Source organism: Dreissena polymorpha, chromosome 10, assembly GCF_020536995.1.
Source record: "Dreissena polymorpha isolate Duluth1 chromosome 10, UMN_Dpol_1.0, whole genome shotgun sequence".
Classification (NCBI taxonomy): domain Eukaryota; kingdom Metazoa; phylum Mollusca; class Bivalvia; order Myida; family Dreissenidae; genus Dreissena; species Dreissena polymorpha.
The window spans coordinates 13,661,117-13,681,369 of NC_068364.1; the positions used below are offsets into that span (position 1 = coordinate 13,661,117).

The following is a 20,253-nucleotide window of genomic DNA, read 5'->3' on the forward strand; positions in this document are numbered from 1 at the left end:
ATAAGGCACTTAAAATACCCGTAACTTTCAACGGATGATATATCTTCGCAATTTTGTTGATACATTTCCATTAGAAGACCGTGCCCAAACAAGCCCCCGAAATTCAATAAAGATATTGACTTAAAATTAACCGATGTATGCCTAGCGTCTAGAAAAAAGGCCTTAGCAAACAGCGTAGACCCAGATAAGACGCCGCATGATGCGGCGTCTCATCAGAGTTTGCGCTGTTTGCTTAAAGGAATTTCTATAAGAAATATTCTAAATATAGAAATAAATATAATAGACATCCCTAATTTTGGAAATAAATTGATCCAATTTAGAAGGATGGGCGAGACCACAAGGCATAAATGGGTTAAGCACGTGGAATACCGTTTTCTGTCTTGGTTGAAAGAAGTGCCCACCAATCAGTAGTTATCGGTAGTTAAGAAGCGACACTTGTGGACACAATCTTGAACACATAAAGGAGTCATAAAATACAAGCCAAATACCCGCACCTGACAAATGTGGCTCTATCGTATCCCCTCTTTGGACCCAAGTGTGTTTGTGTGTTGTTTACATGTAGGATAACGATCAGAAATAACTGCCCTCGTATGCCATGCCATCGTTGTCGATAAACGGGAGATTAACGTTTTATCGACCATAATCTTTTTTTATTTAATTTGTAGTTACTTGAACTGATAACCGTGGATCAATCGTAGAACATTGTGCTTTGTGTCCGTATAAATTCTCTGACCTCATTCTAACATCATATTTGGTGCGGATGTTATTGAAAGAAAAATGTGCACCTGCTTGAAAGTGATTTCTCTTTGGATTGTATTAGCTACCGCGAGCCTAATTTACTCTGAAAGTAAGAGAACATACTTAACTGCGTCTGTTTTAAAACAATGCAGTTATGGCTATACAAAATTCATGTTGTTTAAAAGAATACATATAGTTGATATTGGAAAAAAATATACATTTTTTAATATTTCGATAATTATATATAACATTGTAATTGTTTGTAACATTCCAGTTTACATGAGTTCATGTCACATTTTCTTGGTTATAATACATAATACACAATATTGTCAACATAAATATTATCGCCATCGCGGTCATCTTAAAATTAATACCACCGACAATCATGTAATTGCTGTATTATTGTGAGACGTTAGTGGGTCAAAATAAACAAAGAGATTGGAGTGCATCTGCATTCAATGGGATGTACAGATATAAAGCGCACACTGTAGCCCAATGCCAGATACCCCGTAAAGACAGCCTGATTACAGACGGTCATCTGAACCTCAAGTTGCTCAACCATATTGATTTATCTACAATTTTCACAGAATATTAGAATGATGCTTTGCCATTCTATGAATGCATTGCTTCCTTACATACTAGTACCAACCACAACAACAAAAAAGCAACATAACCGCCTTGGTTATGGGAATACCTAGAAAATTAGATCTATGTCATTACTTTCAGAATGCAGTACGTCGACGATGGCAGACATAGTATTCATGGTGGACGGGTCTGGCAGTGTTCAGAATGCGGGCTTCCAGTCCGCCAAGGCATTCATGTCGCAATTTGTTGACCTTTTCAACATAGGCCCATCCCACACGCAGATTGGGGTCATGATTTATTCGAGCCAGATTACCTTCCCAATACTTTTAAAGTCTTATTCGTACGCGAACGAATTAAAAAATGCAATAAACGGAATAAGGTTGGTATACATTTTCAATGTATTAACGACTTCATGTTTGTGTTCTGTGAAAACGTGTGTTCCTCAACAATATCTATAGTAAATATCAATTAATTATTCGTGTTTTTTTCTTTGAACCACTCGGTAGTTGTTTGTTTGTGTTATCAGACCAAATTGTACATACTAACGAAGCTAATTACATTCAAGCGTATTTTTGCCTATCTTAGCTGGCCGGACGGCGGCGAGGATACTACTGCAGCCCTAAGGCAGCTGATGGCTACCATGTTCATAGAAACCAACGGCAAGAGGAGCAATGCTACACAAATTGTTATTATTGTCACCGACGGTAAGAACCAACTTTTATACGTGTTTTAAGTTTAATTGGGACATTCCTTAATGTAAACGTCGGATCAGTTTAATATAATCACACGAATAGAATTTAAAAACGAACAAGCTAAAACCAGTTTCGTGTATGCAGCCTCTTAAAGCAATCAGCCATTCAGAGTGATATACCAACTCATGCGAATTAGCACTTGATATAAACGATAAATGCGTTGTGAACAAGATTAATGAAAACAACAGACTTACTCCAAATTATTCGTTCGTTTCATGTTTGTAATGCTGTATAATTTTATCAATTTTAAATCATGACAACTCATGAGCCAAACATTATCTTAAGCACGAGTATATGCCATTAGTGATATTTTGTTCCCTGGTGTAGTGTTGTTTAAATTTTGAATCTCTGACATTAAATTAGAATATCGACAAAACGGCAATCTGTGAACAAGTCACTTTAAATTAAGAAGTAGCATTGGCATTAGATTGTGTTCTTACAAGGTGTTTCAACTCATGTTCACAGGTGCTGCTACCGAATCGACCGTGACAGAGGCCAACAATGTGAAAAGCAAAAGCGTCGTGATCTACGTAGCGTCTATGACCAACTCCCCCGGCATCATGGATAGAGTCGTGTCTGCGCGAGAGTACTTGCTGTCGGCCACTGACTACAGCAGTCTGCCGACGCTAGTGGGACCGTTGTCTGCGTCCGCATGTGAGGGTAGGGACAAAAAGAGACTAATTAAACAGCAATATTGATTTACCTGCTATTTAAAAAAGATCACTCTCGCCTTGCGTTTGTATAATTATGTTGTATGTTGTGCTTCATATGATGATTTAGTTGGTAAGATTCCCAAATACATTTCACGAGACAACTGGAGAATACAAACAACTCTATAATTCGTACATGTATGTCGTAATAAATGTATATAATTGGTATTTGTACTTATATTATCTTCGAAAACAGCATAATTCTAAGAGCGCCTATTCGAGTAATTACCATGTTCGGCGACGTTTTATTGCATAAAATAAATTTCCATTTTACATATGATCCTAATTATAATTGCTCTTCCAGCGCTCCACACTTGCCTTCCAACCACGTGTCAGAATGGCGGCACGTGTCACATGGGCAGTACGGCGTACAGCTGTGAGTGTCCCGCCATATACACCGGCTGGCACTGCGACCTATGTGAGTTGGTGAATACAGACACGCAATTTATCTTGATGCTTAATTTTTGTTTGCAGTTTTAAGGTCCAGTGTTTCCTTTTACAATACGCATGATTAACAGGGTGCAGGATCACGTGACTTTGTTGGGTTACAAATTAAACGTTTATGGATGTTTATGGATGTTCCGTTTATGGATGTTATGGACACCGGTAAGTGCTGCTTTTTTTCCAAATTACTTTTTAAAACAATTTTTCTAAAGAATTTCAACTAGTTCATAAAAGACAGATTTGTATGCTGCTTATGGCAAGGTGAAATACATTAGAAATACTTGATTTAATAAGCCTGTATTCTTGTCAAAATTGTCCATATATATACTGCATGATTATGCTTCACTCAAAATCGAATTTTGTCACCGATTTCAAACTTATTTAAGGATTTATTCTAATACCTTAATATATCGGCACAAACTGCAAGAAAAACTGTCTTTTATGCACTATATATTTTTCAAATGTATTCCAATAACATAAGATATTCGCAAAAATAAATGTCTTAACGGCGGGTTTACATTCTGTCCAGCCCAAGTGTGAATTCCTGAAAACCCCGTTGATTCTGCACGCTGGTAAATGTACTTAAACTATATGTTTATGGTGCATACATCTATGGATGCGAACATCATTAGGTTATTGTGACTGCATACTTCCTGTACGTCTCTGTTTACAGCAATATGTTCCGTTAGTCCGTGTGGCAATAGGGGCCAGTGCAATATCGAAGGTAACACATGGAAATGCACGTGCTATGCTGGATACACTGGGGCTACCTGTTCTACTGGTACGTACAATAACATGCATTAAATATGTGTATGCTCCTCTCAACTTATATTTATATATTTTAATTCAAAAAGATTAAAATGATTGTTAAAAACATATGGACTTTAATTACACTTTACACGTAAGAGTGTTTCTACATGTCTTTTCATCGACTAAAATGGTAATTTAAACATAAGTAAAAACCAATGAGTATAATCGAGGAATTTGGACGTAATGTAACGAACACATCAATAACAGCACGTTTTGATTTTAATATAACTGCAGACATCGATGAGTGTGCGAGTTCTCCCTGTGTACATGGCACGTGCTCTGACCGGTTGAACGGGTACACGTGTCAATGCGAATCAGGCTTCACCGGTATCAATTGTGAACAAGGTAACCAAAATGCGCCCGTGTACTTCCATGTTTTCTGAAATTTTCTGCGTATTTCTATGCGTACGAAATAACACTCCTATGTCAGTCTTCTTTAAATGTTATCTACAAAAATAACATTGCCAATATTCTAAGAAAAGTGTTGTGAATGGAAATTGTACTGTTTTATAGATATTGACGAGTGTGTTTCCGGTCCATGCGTTCACGGCACGTGTCACGACCACGTGAATGCCTTCTCTTGCACGTGCAGTGCAGGGTATACAGGGATCCTGTGTGAGAAAGGTCAGTGTGAGGTGTTAGAAAGCTCTGTGTGCAGGCACGTTGTACATGCATGTATGACGGACTTTTTTAGAACGAAATTTATTTTGTAGTTTTAACAGGGTGCTCAGCATAGTTGTAAATCCTTGTTAGTAGATTAGGATATCGCGGGAGGGCGGGCGGCGTTAAACATGTCAACAACTTAGTTTGCAACAACCAATTATGATGAAACTTTGGATAAGGCATACTGTCATGAAGATCTAGATTCGGAGTATAATTGGAGCGTGTCTGATTAAGATCAACGTCACTGTTTTGTTGATTAAATTGAGTTTGGAAAAAGAAATCGCGCTGAAATTTTATTCGTGGAAAGCTTACGTTAAGACCTAGTTCTGATTTTATTTTTTATTTTATTTTTATTTACTTTTTTGAGGGGGGTGGGGGGGGGGGGGTTGTTAACTGTCACTTCAAATAGACAAACAGTAAGCATGTGATTTGCGGTCAATATTGACTAGTTTACATTGACTAACCTTGATAGGAATTGGGAATGCTATAGCAAGCTTACATGGAAACATAGCTACTGATCGTAAATGGGACCTGTATTGTTTAGGCCAAGGGTACTGTTACTATAATAAGAAACATAGTATGCAATCTGAGCAACTTGGAGGTAATGCACTGAACCTTTGTGTGTAGATTACTTATTTGCTTACCAAGAATGGGAATTATTTGTGTCCAGATGGTCAATTTAGCTGTGAAGAAAAATTGAAATTTGTTTATGCTAAATATCTTAAGTGTTGATGAAGATAAAATGTTGAAGTTCTGAGTAAATGTAGCTTAAATTTTAAGTTTTATAATCGTCAAAAGATGCATATAATGGGTATTTTAGAGCATGGTAAATGTTCAGTATTACTATATCTCACAAATATCATAACTACAACGAATATTAACGAATCTAAAACAATTTTTTAATTTTGTCAATTTACCAAAACGTGAAAAGGCCCCTTTAAATTGCCATGTCTGTAGTAGAGCTTTAAAATAGCCACATCACGCGAAACATTCCTAAACATTGTGGTGGGCGGCTACATAGGGCATATTCAGGGACCGCGTTTTTATTGGTCTCTGGTATATTTAACTGAACCTGGTATGCTAATCTTTTTCGAAAATTATGCCTCTTTCGAGCGCAAAAAGACAACCGGGTTTGAACGTCTTATTGTTCGCATCTATTAAAACGCGCGGTGTTTAACTAGATAGGGAAGTAATAACGAATTCGGTTTACAAATAGGATCAAGCATTATAAGTATATCGAATTATTTCTAAGTTTTTTACTTTTGTATATGCCTAAATGCAATGGCAAAACGTGTTTTGAGACATTGAAAACTAGAAGTACATGTAATTTATCGCAACGCTACTTATCTGGACAGTTATATAATGCAAGAAAGCAAGTAAAACTCTATATTCTAGTCGAATAATTGCTAAGACATGTTGTAAAAGAGTGTATACATGATGCACGTCCGGAGCAATCAATCAAACATGCATTTATATTCTTAATATAAAGCTAAGAGTCTCTCAATTATTAAACAATTATCGTGATTAATTCGTGCATTTTTTTGTTAACGTTTTTTTCGCGAATATCTCCATTACTAGTAACAGGCATTCTATATGTGTACATGTTTCAGACATCAATGAGTGCGAGAGTGCTCCCTGCCAGAACGGTGGAACCTGCATAGACAAATTGAACATGTTTGAGTGCGCATGTGCCGATGGATACTATAACCTGCAGTGTGAAACAAGTAATAAATAAACTAGTCCCTAGCTTTTATTACATTTTTTATAGCAAACACGTGTACGTTAAAAAGATTGTGCATAAATGTATGGAATGTTTTCAGATACCTATTGACAATGGTGTGAACGCTTTAATCTGTCTTATATCTTAGACTCTAGTCACTGTTTTAGAACACATTGAATTCACGAAAAGCATAGCTTGGACAGGAGTCTGCCTCTGACTACGCACTGACGCACCCATGCACCTGCTTACAGCAAGTCGAAACATGAAAAACGCTTAAAGTGCAATTAAGTCCGCCCATATAGTTTTCTTTCCACAAAATTACGTAATGACATGCGAAATACGAATAATACGAGAATAACTGTGGACGGTTTTCCTTCGATAACTTTTTTATCCCGACGTCTGTAATCTTGAAACAAAAAATTCGAGGGAAGCGCAAATACTGTAGAGCCGAAAGGGTGTATTCATTTAAATAAAATATATTTATATATAATTGCTAACCGTGTGATAATATCCGCTACTCCTTGGCGTAAAATACCAGAATGACGCCATCTTAAAAGTAAGTTCCAACTAGCCTAACTTAAAACCGGTAAGCTCCCGTTTACGCATACCTCCTGTTTGTATAATATGTATGATGTTAATTGCATTAATGTCCATTACCAACTATTTCTTACATTCTAAATTACATTACCGACGACTGATAGGCTATTTAGTTGAACTTCACCTAAAATGAAAAAAAAACGAATTGCTATAATTACTACATTTGAAATGTTATTTCTATTTTTTGTTTAAAAACAAGCTAATTAAAATCTATTATGAAGTACTTACTAAATGTAAGTTAACTTTAACCAAACACATGAAAAAGATTTGTTTGTTGGAATAAACATGTCGTGATACGCAAAAATTAGTCAAATAAAGAAATAGTTGCTTACATTATTATCCCATATGGTACTGTATACATTTCAGATATCTGTCAGCCCACAATGGCGGACGTGATATTCCTCATAGACTCATCTGTCAGCCAGTCACGTGACCAGTTTACCAGACAGCTAGATTTCGTCACCCAGTTCATAGATCACGTGGTTGTTGGGGCGGAGAACTTTCAGTTTGCAGTCGTCACGTTTTCCTTCGAGGCGAACGTCGAGATTGGATTGGCCGAATTCAACGACAACGTCACTCTGAAGGAAGCCGTGAAAAACATACCATTCCGGTACTCTCAAATACAAGTTTATATATGCAATTGTTTTTCCTTTGTTCGGCTTTAATTATTTGCTTTAATAAATACATAGCATACATGTTATTATAAATAAAGAAAGCATACTTCAAATAATGTATTATCGTTAATTATTTTATACAAACAAATTAACTGACCGAAATGAATCACCTGTACATGCTTTTGTAATGGTTCACGTGCTATATGCCATGTCATACTGTTCGGCAATTCATAAGAAGACATGGGGCAATAATACGATTCCCCTCCTGGACTTTTGTGTATATTTATTACCAGAGCTGGTCTTATTTGATAGGACTTATATTCCAGTCCCGGAGGAACATTCACACACAAGGGTTTGCAGACGGTGTCGGAACTTGTCGCTAATTCTTCCTCCGCAAGGTAAGGTAACACAAAGAATTCTCAAAATAGCATGTGTTTTTACAAAAAACAAAACAAGATGTGTTTGTGAAACACTATGTCTCCAATATAATTTACCTTTGACCTTGAAGGATGACCTTGACCTTTCACCACTCAAAATGTATACACATGCATGGCAAATATCAAGTAGCTATCTTCAATATTGCAAACGTTATGGCCAATATGAACGTTTGACGCAAACAAACTAACAAACAAACAACAAACCAACAGACAGAGCAAAAACAATATGTCCCCCAGTATAGACAGGGGGGACATACAAATGTAAAAATTCCTTTTTTTTGCATTACAAATTGTGTTCAAACAACAGGATTTGCTAAACAAATACTTATTCCTGTTTTCATACGTGTTTAAAATCTGCGAGCTATATATTATTATATTTACATTTATTACTTGTATATGTATGGTGTTAATTTCTAATCCAAGACTAACGCCCATGTGCAGCGTAAACGAAAGTTACACGCGATTAAGATGTTAATTAATGTTCTACCAAGTTTCAAAGACAAAAAGAGCGCCTTTATTAAGATGTGTCATTATTGTCAAACTGTCGGTGTATCAACAGGCCATTCAACCATTCTGCTAGACGCTATGTTGTTCTCTTGACGGACGGAATGTCGATCAACAGAGCAGAAACTAAAAGAGTTGCAGAAGGTCTGAAACAACAGATCTTTAAACTGATAGCCATTGGTATGCTTTGAATCGTTTACACAGTTATGAAATGGTTTATTTATCAAATATCGTGTGTGTGTTTTTCGTTATATCAGTTGACGATATAATTCAAGAGATGTCAGTAAAAAGGTTACGTCAGATTAAAACTATATTCAAAGAATGGTGACCCAATTTTCCATTTTCCATCACACGCTATACATTATGTTATTTGCAGTGAAGAGCGTTTATTGCTACATACATTTACATATACAATGTATATATAGTCTATCAATCAATTGCTTAAATAAATTCATTTTGATTTTCGCTTAAATTTATGTATGAATTCTATCAAAGGATGATACGATGTGTTTTATTAAAGGATGACAACTATTGGTTATTTTGATGTAGGTTAGCAAAGTAAATTAACATAAACAATACGTTTTTGGAAGTGTAGTGTTTTATATGTTATATATGTCATTTATCAAATGTCATACCCTGTATAACCATTACGAATATTTTTTTATCCCACTTTTACAGCGAATTCGGTTGATTAAAGCCCCGTTGATTAAATTTCATCTATAATCAACGGCAAGGCTATAATCAATGGCACGAAATGACGTCATCAACTGCCGAACCGGGACTACTTTTTCCCACGCACCTCGTCACCTGTATTTGCCAAGTGCATCAATAATAAAAACACTCAAAAGTTTGTCAATCTTAATGACCTTAAAACAAAGAAAAGTAGCAAAAAAACGTGTTTTTTTTGTAATTTATTTTTATTAAAACCTCTAGTATTAGGTAAATTTAACACTATGCAAATAGGTTCTGTTGTTGTAGCTCCCCTTTGAAGAAGTCAGTTCGAGTTGCTCCCCTTTGACCGTAGAAAACAATCGTCTGGACCAAGAAATCCTGTGTTAATTTACAAGCTGTACTCGGATATGTGTCCATCTGATTTTTCTTCAAAGCATCTTTCCAACCTGGCAATACGCACAAATGACACTGCATCCCAGTGGTTCTTGCGTCAACAATTGGGTGTCAACAAGCTAGGTCAGATGCTGAAGGCCATGGCAAAAGACGCCGGCTTTCTCAAGCACAAGAGAATAACGAACCACTCAGTTCGCAAATTCCTGGTCAAAAACCTTCGAAATGCAAACATTCCACCCACTGAAACCATGGCCATAACAGGGCAAAAAATGTCCAGTCCATAACCAATTATTCCAACATATCTGTTGAACAGCAGCAAAAGTGTTCATTCTTGCTCAGTCCAGTAAATGTAACAATCCAACAGATTCCTCTTGTTCACCTTCATGCACCGAAACTATGGCCGAAATGCAGCCTAGACAACCACTGTCTACCGTCGAACAAGTTGATCTTGATGTTCGCCCCACCCAGTCACTTCACCAGCAAATGTCTTTCTCTAGTTCGAACAACTTTGCCTCACAATTCTTTGGTGCCACTTTCAACATTCAACATGTATATAATTAGCTTAAATCCAAGTAATCTTTGTTATTTCGTCACGAAATAACCAATATTATAAGAAAGACGCAAAAATTGTGCACCTCGTGATCGACTTGATGGTTTGTTATCGAAAGTGAATTGTGTGTGGTGTTAGGCTACGTTGTAAACAAATGTAGTTCCTTGTATATAACAACTTAATGTCATATTGATATCATAAAACTTTAAGATTTGCAATTCAATATGATTAAAATTGTAATTAATAACCCTCGACACTTTGTTACAGAACGATATTCTGATTTAAAAAAAGATTATTTGATCAGCGGTTATTTTTGGAACGCGGAGTAATACACTCGCCTTGGTTACACTACAGTCATTATCAAAGTACGACAAACACTCATGAAAACTTATTTTGTTTAAATAAAAAAAGTGTACTGAATAAAAAGTGGGATAAATAGAATAATAGGTCAGTGTTGATTATAGATCAGGTTTATCATGCTCGGCACGAAAACGAAAAAGCACTCGCCAAGGCTCGTGCTTTTTGTTTTCTAAGCCTCGCATGATAAACCTGATCTATAATCAACACTAACCTATTACTCTCTATATCTTACACACGTGTAATATACTTTTTAAGCGTTTTCATTGGCTTATTTTCGTTCGTTTGACCAATCGCATTTTGTTATTTGCTGAAATGACGTTGCGACGTCAAATGACGTCACGAAATGTAAACAACATTCGGGATTTATCATTATGTTTGCGAAAATATTTATCTAATTTGTTAATTTTAAAGCATGTGATAAAAAGATCTGACACTCGTTGTCATTTCAAACCATATTTTATTAAACTCTTCCAGGAAATTCGTTAGTAAGCTCGCCAAAGGCTCGTTTACTAACAAAATTCCTGTACTCGTTTGATAAAATATGGTAACTCCTGCCAGATCCTATATATATGTTATCTTTGTTATATATGTTATATATCTTATATATATTATATGTTATATATGTTACACATGTTATATATCTTATATATATCGTATATATCGTATATATCTTATATATCGTATATATGTTATATATCTTATTTACCTTATATATCTTATATACATGTATCTTATATATCGTATATATCTGTATGGCCAGGGGTCGGTCCCGAGGTGTCCCATCGAGAGTTGCTGGATATCGCGTCTCCAGGCGACCCAAGGACGCCTCAGTACGTGTTCGCCGTCAGTAACTTCAATGCCCTCTTCACCATCGTGGCGCAGCTTGTTCACCTCACGTGTCAAGGTGATATATTATCCTTGAACTAACTGTTTCAAACGCTTAATTTCATGATTGTACTGTTTGTTTTTATGTTCCCCAGTCTATACTGGGGGACGTATTGTTTTTGCCCTGTCTGTTTGTGTGTTGGTTTGTTTGTTGGTTTGTTTGCGTCAAACTGTAACATTGGCCATAACTTTTGCAATATTGAAGATAGCAACTTGATATTTGGCATGCATGTGCATCTCATAAAGCTGCACATTTTTGAGTGGTGAAAGGTCAATATCAAGGTCCTCCTTCAAGGTCAAAATTCAAATATATGGGGGACATAGTGTTTCACAAACACGTCTTGTTTGCTCATGTTTCTGAGCTTTTATATTTTTACAACACTCCATGATCTTCGTCTGCCAGTTATGTTTAATTTGAAAAATTTACCCATTTTTTTATTTCCCGAGACAAGTATATAACTGAAACGTGTTATCGGTATTGATTATGTATCGTAAATTAATACGATTAAACGGATGCGGTTGGTAATGGCCATACAATGTCTAACGGTTTGTTTCATTTTTAAGAATGCACATGGGACACGGCAACAGATGTTGTGTTTCTAATTGATATGTCGACGGGGATGTCGCAGGTGGAAGTGGACCTCGGAATCGACTCGATGACGTATTTGCTGAACAGACTTCTGGACACACGCTACAATACGACAGTACGGGCCGCTCTTCTATCCTACGGAAATGAGTTCCGCGTTCACCGTAGACTGGATGAACCCATGGAGTCTCTACGAGATTACATACAGATACTGACTGTGTCTAAACACTGTGACGCAAGTGGTAACGAATAGAATAGAATAGAATAACTTTATTCAGCCAATCAAGGGTCATACAGTATGGCATATATAATAACAAATATAAAACATAAAGCAAGTAACATAATATAGCAACCATCTATAAAGTGTGAAAAAATAAGGACATTACAGTTACTAAAGCTTAATTCGTATTGGTGGGAACACAAATAACATAAACTTAACAACGTGAAAATAAGTAATGAAATAAAGTAGTAGGTAAATTCAACCTAATCGTCAATAAAATAGAATAAACAATCCAATGGCCTGACAAATTGTTACATAACAGAGCAGTTCGTTTAACTTAAATCTCGAGTAGATATTTAGAAAACAATTTCAGAACATCGCTGTCTTCAGATGACATTAACCAAACACATTTTGCTCTTTATTAAGCAGCACACAATATTTTTTTTTTAATTGCAATGTGTTTAAAAAATTATTCTCTACTTATATCGAAAGTTTTACAATACATAGAAAAAAAGGAATTTCGTCTTCAACTAGATTAGAAGAGCAACAATTTCAAAATCTTTGATTTGCTGGGAGTTTCTTGTATCTTCCTGTTTCTATGTGCAATTTATGTGCACTTACTAAATTTGGTAACAAAAAAGGTTCTTGCATCTTTCTCTTCTATATGTCGAAAGTACTGTTCTCTACAAAATCTTTGCTTGAATAATGAGTGTGTTGTAAGCTTCCCTTCATTGCCTGAGATTTTTAAGCATCAGTTGGTTTTATACATATTCACTATCTTGAATTTAGCAGTATTAATTAAGTTCTTATTATACAAATCAGCACCCGAAATATCTCAATGTTTAAAACAATGATGTACAGAGGAAACCCAGCTTGCTTTATTATTAAGATACAACAGTTTGCTTTCAACAAAAGCAGAGAGAAGTTTGCTAACATTTTCGCCAATTAGTCTTTGATAAAATGTAATTAGGTTACATATTACATCAATACGTAACGGGTATCTTCCTGATTCACCACACACTGTTTCATTGTTGCATTTTTGTGTACACCGAGAACGTATTTTATCACAATACATATTTTCAAAAGAATTCAATAAATTTTAGTTTGCTTTTCTAACAGTAGAACAAGTGATGTTTGGAATTCCCCATATCTAACTTGCATACAAGATGATAGGTCTGATGGTATGATCAAAAAGATGAATGATACTGTCAGCATTTTGATGTATTTGATTAAAAACCTTCCTTATCTTAAAACTAACTGTCAATGATCTTTTGTAAATATTATTCTTACAGTAGCTTAAAGTTCCAGATGATTAAAAAATAATTCAAAGGCATTTATACATATTCACATGCTTGACTTCAACTTCATTAAAATAGTACTTTTCATTAGATAGCTTTCCTGTTTTACTAAGAGTCATAATATTTGTCTTCTTTATATTTACAATCAGACCATTATTTACACAAAACATTGATAACTTATTCGATTCTGTAAACTCGATGAAGACGTTGACAATAATAACAAATCATCCGCATATAGCAAACTATAGTATTATACTTTATGTTCCTTCCATTAAGGTGTGCTTGTTTTTTTTTAATGCGTGTTTGTTCCGTTGATTTACGCCGCTCTCCTTTTAAACTGTGTGTGTCTTTGTGATCTCCAGGGTTCTGATAATGATTAGATGTAGGTTATTGATTGTTTTTAGTGTCCTTTCTTATATTTGAACCCTGCCGGTGAGTATTTGGTGTTTCAGATGTAGGTTCTTGATTGTTTTTAGTGTCCTTTCTTATATTTGAACCCTGCCGGCGAGTATTTGGTGTTTCAGATGTAGGTTCTTGATTGTTTTTAGTGTCCTTTCTTATATTTGAAACCTGTCGGCGAGTATTTGGTGTTTCATATGTATGTTCTTGATTGTTTTAGTGTCCTTTCTTATATTTGAGCCCTGCCGGTGAGTATTTGGTGTTTCACATGTAGGTTCTTGATTGTTTTAGTGTCCTTTCTTATATTTGAACTCTGTCGGTGAGTATTTGGTGTTTCATATGTAGGTTCTTGATTGTTTTTAGTGTCCTTTCTTATATTTGAGCCCTGCCGGTGAGTATTTGGTGTTTCACATGTAGGTTTATCTTGATTGTTTTTAGTGTCCTTCCTTATATTTGAACCCTGCCGGTGAGTATTTGGTGTTTCAGATGTAGGTTTATCTTGATTGTTTTTAGTGTCCTTTCTTATATTTGAACCCTGCCGGTGAGTATTTGGTGTTTCAGATGTAGGTTCTTGATTGTTTTAGTGTCCTTTCTTATATTGAACCCTGCCGGTGAGTATTTGGTGTTTCAGATGTAGGTTTATCTTGATTGTTTTTAGTGTCCTTTCTTATATTTGAACCCTGCCGGTGAGTATTTGGTGTTTCAGATGTAGGTTTATCTTGATTGTATTTAGTGTCCTTCCTTATATTTGAACCCTGCCGGTGAGTATTTGGTGTTTCAGATGTAGGTTTATCTTGATTGTTTTTAGTGTCCTTCCTAATATTGGAACTCTGCCGGGGAGTATTAGGTGTTTCAGGAGTTTTATCACTGCACATGCCTACTTTATTCCAAGGTTGATTGCCATTGTCTATTTGTGTTGATTTTTGACTAAACACTTCATCATCTAGTTTTTGTATTTGACATTTAAAGTCTCTGTAACGCTCAAAATCAACGAAAATTTCGTTAAGAATTTAGTAAAATAAAGTTAACACCTAAACAATCAGTGTTCCTTATAGCAATAGCCTTAATTTTAACGCTAGATGTGGTATGATTACATTGATTTTTGTAGATACAAAATGCTCGTTTTTATTTATTTGTGACACAATTAATTCCATTTAAATTTTCCTCGAATATATCTATTCATACGACACACGAACACTAAAATGGTAATATGCAAAACAATAATAAAAACGAGCATTGTGTATCTACAAACATCTTTTTACCAGACCACATCTGTCGTTGAAATTTCGGCAATTGCCATAAGGAACAATGATTTTTAATTGTTTATCTTTATTTACGAAAAATTGTAAGAAAATTTCGTTGATTTTGAGTAGTAATGTTATTTTAAGAACTCTCATCAAACGATCCTGTTTAAGCGTTCATCACACCTGTCTTTGAATCGCTGTTCAGTAATGTTAATTTCAGCGTGAAAGATACTTTGAGATTTTTCCTGACATGATAGTTTTACTTTATTTACTTTAAGTTTTGCCTTTTCAATCTCTGATCCACACATCAATTTACTGTATCTAGATGTTTCCTTCACCTTTTCAACTTCAATTTCAGCCACTAGTTTGTTGAATTTTGCTTTTTCAACTTCCATTTGAACAACGAATTTGTTATCCCCCGCCATAGGCGGAGGGATATTGTTTTGGCGTTGTCCGTCCGTCCATCTGTTCGTCCGTCCGTCTGTCCGTCCGTATTTCATTCCGTCCGGAGCCATATCTTGGAAGTGCTTTGGCGGATTTCATTGAAACTTGGTATGAGTATATATATGCATAAGAGGGTGATGCACGCCAAATGGCATTGTACACCATCTGTTTATAACGGATGTTATGGCCCTGTGTATCTTGAAGAAAATGCTTTTTTGAGTGTCAAATATAACACTTTTGTGTCCAGAAGCATATTGGCGGAGGATATCAATTCAACGTAATTTCTTGTTTTATTTTGGTTGTTCCTTTACTAGTTCCAGGAGTAATTGATTGTTTTTTTTTAACTTTTCCTTATTGTCTACCTGTTTTTCATTCCTTTTGTTACTTTCATGTTGTTCTTCAAGATCTTTCACATGTGTATTGTTGATTCCATGCTGTTTATCCAGATCTTTCATTATCATGTACATTTGATCAATATTTTTTACCATTGCAGATTAAAGCCTGTCATGAGTTTGATTACCAATTGTGATATCTTCTTTACCTGATGATTTTGCTATATTTGATTCAGATCTTTCACTTCGGTGACTATGTTTTGGTTACTTGTATTAAGTTTTTCTTTATTTTGTGTGAAATCTACATTTGACTGGAGGTTTTTATTTTCCTCTTGATCTTGGCTAACAGCTTAAGGATTTTCCTCCTTAGATGTTTGTGTTGATTTTGATTTAAGTGTCTTTCTTTCAGTGTCAATTTTCATTTCAATTCTTATGTATTCTTCCGGACATTGGGCGCATTTTGCACATGTGTATTTTTTGTTGATGTCTTATAAACGTAAAGTTGATACCCAGGTAACCTAGTGCATTCAAAGGGATACCAGGCCGAACAATTTGAGCTTTGAATCACATCTCCGCATATCTTGTTTCCGTCTACATACATGCTATATGTCTTATTTGAGTTATCAATATGTTTTAACTGTTTATATGGCTTATCTGAAAAAGAAATGTTGCAAGGAGGAGCTCCGTTTAATGATATTTCAGTGTCTTCAGTTTCAATCTCATTGCTGGTGGAAGCTCCTTCATTTCACAATGTTTGTACTTTCTGAATTTCTTCAGCAAGAATAGTGCTCAGTTCAGATATATTATCACTTTTGAAGTACTTGTTTATTTTAGGGAGATCAAGGTAAAAAAAAGATGATGTGTTTTTGCCATTGATCATACAAGATCACTTTTTTTGTGTAATGATTCAAAGTATATGACAACGTACCCGTTTTTCCATGCTCAATCCAGTATAAAGTTTGAAACAAATACCCTTTCATATCTTCCTTATTATCAACTATTACCTTGACATTATCTGAATGTTTAATGTACTCGTATTTAATACACTTTACACGCTTATCGAAACAGTTCAAAAGTAGCAGCATCCGCTTCTACAACAAAGTTACCACCTTTATTTTTAATCACAAAGTTCACTGAGCGTTTGTCCGCTGATAGGGTTTTACTCAGCTGTTTATCCAAGTTTAAAGCGTAGGGCACACACGAAGCATAAACACCATTTTCACCAATCTCCTGATCAGATCCCTCAGAAATCATGTTTATAATTGCCCTAATAGTTTCTGATAAAGTGTTTACTTATGCATTAATTAAGTGTCTCCATACCTTTATCAACACGAGGTGGGTGGGGTTAATTTCTCGTGGCGATATCCTTTTAATTACCAAGTTCAAGCACTTGTAATTTATTGAAAACATGATTGCATTCAGTCTCTTAATTTACCGTGTTTTAAAACCCTTTCGCCTGCTGGCAGGAATACATATTTAATTAATTTACTCGTTTACTTTTAGCATGCCGCAAACAGAGTCGGAGCCGGTCCTGTCACAACGACGATTGTGACGTCATAAGAAGTCTGGCACGAGCTTTTGCTCACTTGAATAAAAGCATGTTTAAAAATAATGAAAATAATACTCGGGAGGTCATAGTTATGATCAGTAATGGCAGGCACGACATTGATACTTCAGTCCGGGCACTTGTCAACGACTTAGTCCGTACAGGAAAGATAGTGCTTGCGATTGGAGTCGGAGATATTTTGAAGGTCGATTCCTTCAAACAGATGGTGGAAGATCCTTCTCACATCTACACCGTAGAGTCGAAGGAATCTGTGAATGTGCTAGACTCTGTTATGACGGAGATTGTATACAGCTCGTGCGCGCTTTCAAACGATTTTAATAATGAACCATAACATTTATTCGTATAATTGATAAGTTTGAGAAACCATGTGGTACATAAAATAAATGTAATCAATTAACGAAACGTGCATGTTTGAAAAACTTAACTAAAACGCTAAACGCTTAACTAAAACGCTTAGTATTTGTGCCGAATGCCAATTCATGTATTAAGGACAACGTTGTCGTCAGTACGATGTCATTGACGTCACCATAACGGCGAGACTGCACCGTAAACAGCGGCCAAGGTGCATCTAGTAGAATCGAAAGTTGTATCGAATTTACTCGCTTTTTTTTGACAAAAAGCTAAATGTGCTCAAACGCGCTCTGATATCGTCTTTTATACAATGTACAAGTCCGAAAACGCGTGTTCTCGTTAGTGGGCCAAAGTTATATCCGGCTAGAGATTAGCAGACATGAGAATAGAGAGTGTATATAGATAGAGGATAGAGTGTTGAGCAAAAGAGTGAGAGTATAAATTAAGGTGAGAGAGAGACAGAGAGAGAGAGAGAGAGAGAGAGAGAGAGAGAGAGAGAGAGAGAGAGAGAGAGAGAGAGAGTCGTAGAAAACTAGTGTGGAAGTTGAAAGGAAAGTGGTGACAGGAAAGAGAAGGTGATGAAAGACATCGAGTTACCACGACCAGTACCCGATGGTACTCTTAGAGCCCGGGCAACCCCGTCTACCGGACAGAGTTAAAAGATCCGCTTGCACGTATAGCAATCTGTGTAGCGCACAAATTACGGTTTCGAACTCTTTGGTTACCTTTTTATACCGTTTTGCTATATTTTTCGAAAACGTTTGTGTTTCTCGATAGAAATGTAGAATTTAATTATGACAGCGCGGCAAGTTAACTTAGGAACTGCATACTATGCTGTATTATACTTGTTATGCATCGAATGGTTTATAATACATTATTCATTGAAACCACAGATTTTTTAGAAAATATCGCGTTGTAAGCACATGCACGTAAATTTACTTGTAAGCTGGTGGCAGTGATTTAGTATTAAGTATTGTGTTACTATTCTTTTACGTGCAAATAAATGACGAAGTGTTTTGTATCGCCATACATTACTATATAAGTTTGTATATATCTACTTAACTTAGGCCTACTAACATTATGTACATGCTTCTGCTAGTGGCTGAGCTTAGAAGCACAATTGGAAACACAATGACTGACATATAAACAGGCTCATATGATTACTGATATATCTGTTTTTGTTCCATGTGTTATTAGAATGTAAAAAATATGGATGATATAACATTATGTTTGTTTTCATTCAATTATTTAATTATTTAATATACAGCTACAAACAAAGTATATGCAGTTTAGATTGTGATTTATGAAATGTTACAAAATTACTAGTTTTGTTGTGGCGACAGAATTTAAACTAGGCGACAGAAGTTTGCGAAAGAAAATTAAAACCCTGTGTGATACCTATGTTTAAGAAATATTTCAATTGCAAAACAATTACAAGATACGTATTGATGCAAAGCATCAAAGGGCGTCGGGAATTTCAGTGTAAAAGGCACTCAATGAAGTTACATGAAACGATTTTTTTCTACTGTAAATATTAATATATTGGCCGATTATTTAAAAAAGAAAAAGATACTGGTATAACCATTATCTATGATTTTGTGTTATAACCCCAAAATAACAATTATCTATGATGTTGTGTTATAACCCCCAAATAACCATTATCTATGATTTTGTCTTGTAACCCCTAAGTATTTCATAGTTCATTTTATTTACATTGGTTTCCTTTTTTTTACTGGCATCCGTGTGCATTTTTCATTAATGGGACAGAACTGTGTAGGTTTTAAAAAATCTGCTTCATCTTGTAAGCGTTATTTCATATTTTTCTCAACTTCAAGGGGAGATGATTCTGAACTTATTCTTACGTTGCTCATTTACGATAGGAGTTGAGTACTCATTGATATGAAAACACTGTACAAGTTTTAATGTGTTTACGACCAACCCCCACCCTCTCACACATATATTTCATGGGCATAATAAAAACAAAAAATGGTTACAATAAAACAGCATATTTATTTAAACTAAAATGTCAACATCAAAACAAAAAGTTAACATAGAACACAAATAAAATAATTTGATTCTACTGGAGCTCGAACCTTGGGCCTCTCACATGTGAAGCGAGCGTGTAACCACTACACAACGGAACCGCTTGAAAAATCACCTTCTAACTAAGATATTAATAAGCTATTAATAGTCGGTTTAAATGTAAACCCGGAAGTTTAAACGCTGGATAGTGAGAGGGGTTAAAGGTCCATACCAAAGGGTCCATACCAATGGCAAGATACGGGTCAGGCCTGCGGCCTTCTATATGTGGTTCTTCAAAAAAAACCTGTCGGAGGACTTGATAGTAATGAGACTGGGGTGCTGTGATGGTGCTCCTC

At 35.6% G+C, this 20,253-nt stretch overlaps 1 protein-coding gene across 1 annotated transcript; it reads left to right on the forward strand.

The window, feature by feature from the left end:
- Positions 1-545: 545 nt before the first annotated feature.
- Positions 546-19,108, forward strand: LOC127848432 (von Willebrand factor A domain-containing protein 2-like). Its single transcript, XM_052380893.1, has 15 exons — positions 546-847; positions 1,465-1,702; positions 1,909-2,027; positions 2,541-2,735; positions 3,090-3,203; positions 3,903-4,010; positions 4,274-4,384; positions 4,553-4,663; positions 6,313-6,426; positions 7,386-7,629; positions 7,960-8,031; positions 8,630-8,754; positions 11,310-11,453; positions 11,999-12,262; positions 17,461-19,108. Exons 1-15 carry the CDS (start codon positions 778-780, stop codon positions 17,853-17,855), a joined length of 2,424 nt encoding a protein of 807 aa, XP_052236853.1. The 5' UTR covers positions 546-777; the 3' UTR covers positions 17,856-19,108.
- Positions 19,109-20,253: the final 1,145 nt, after the last annotated feature.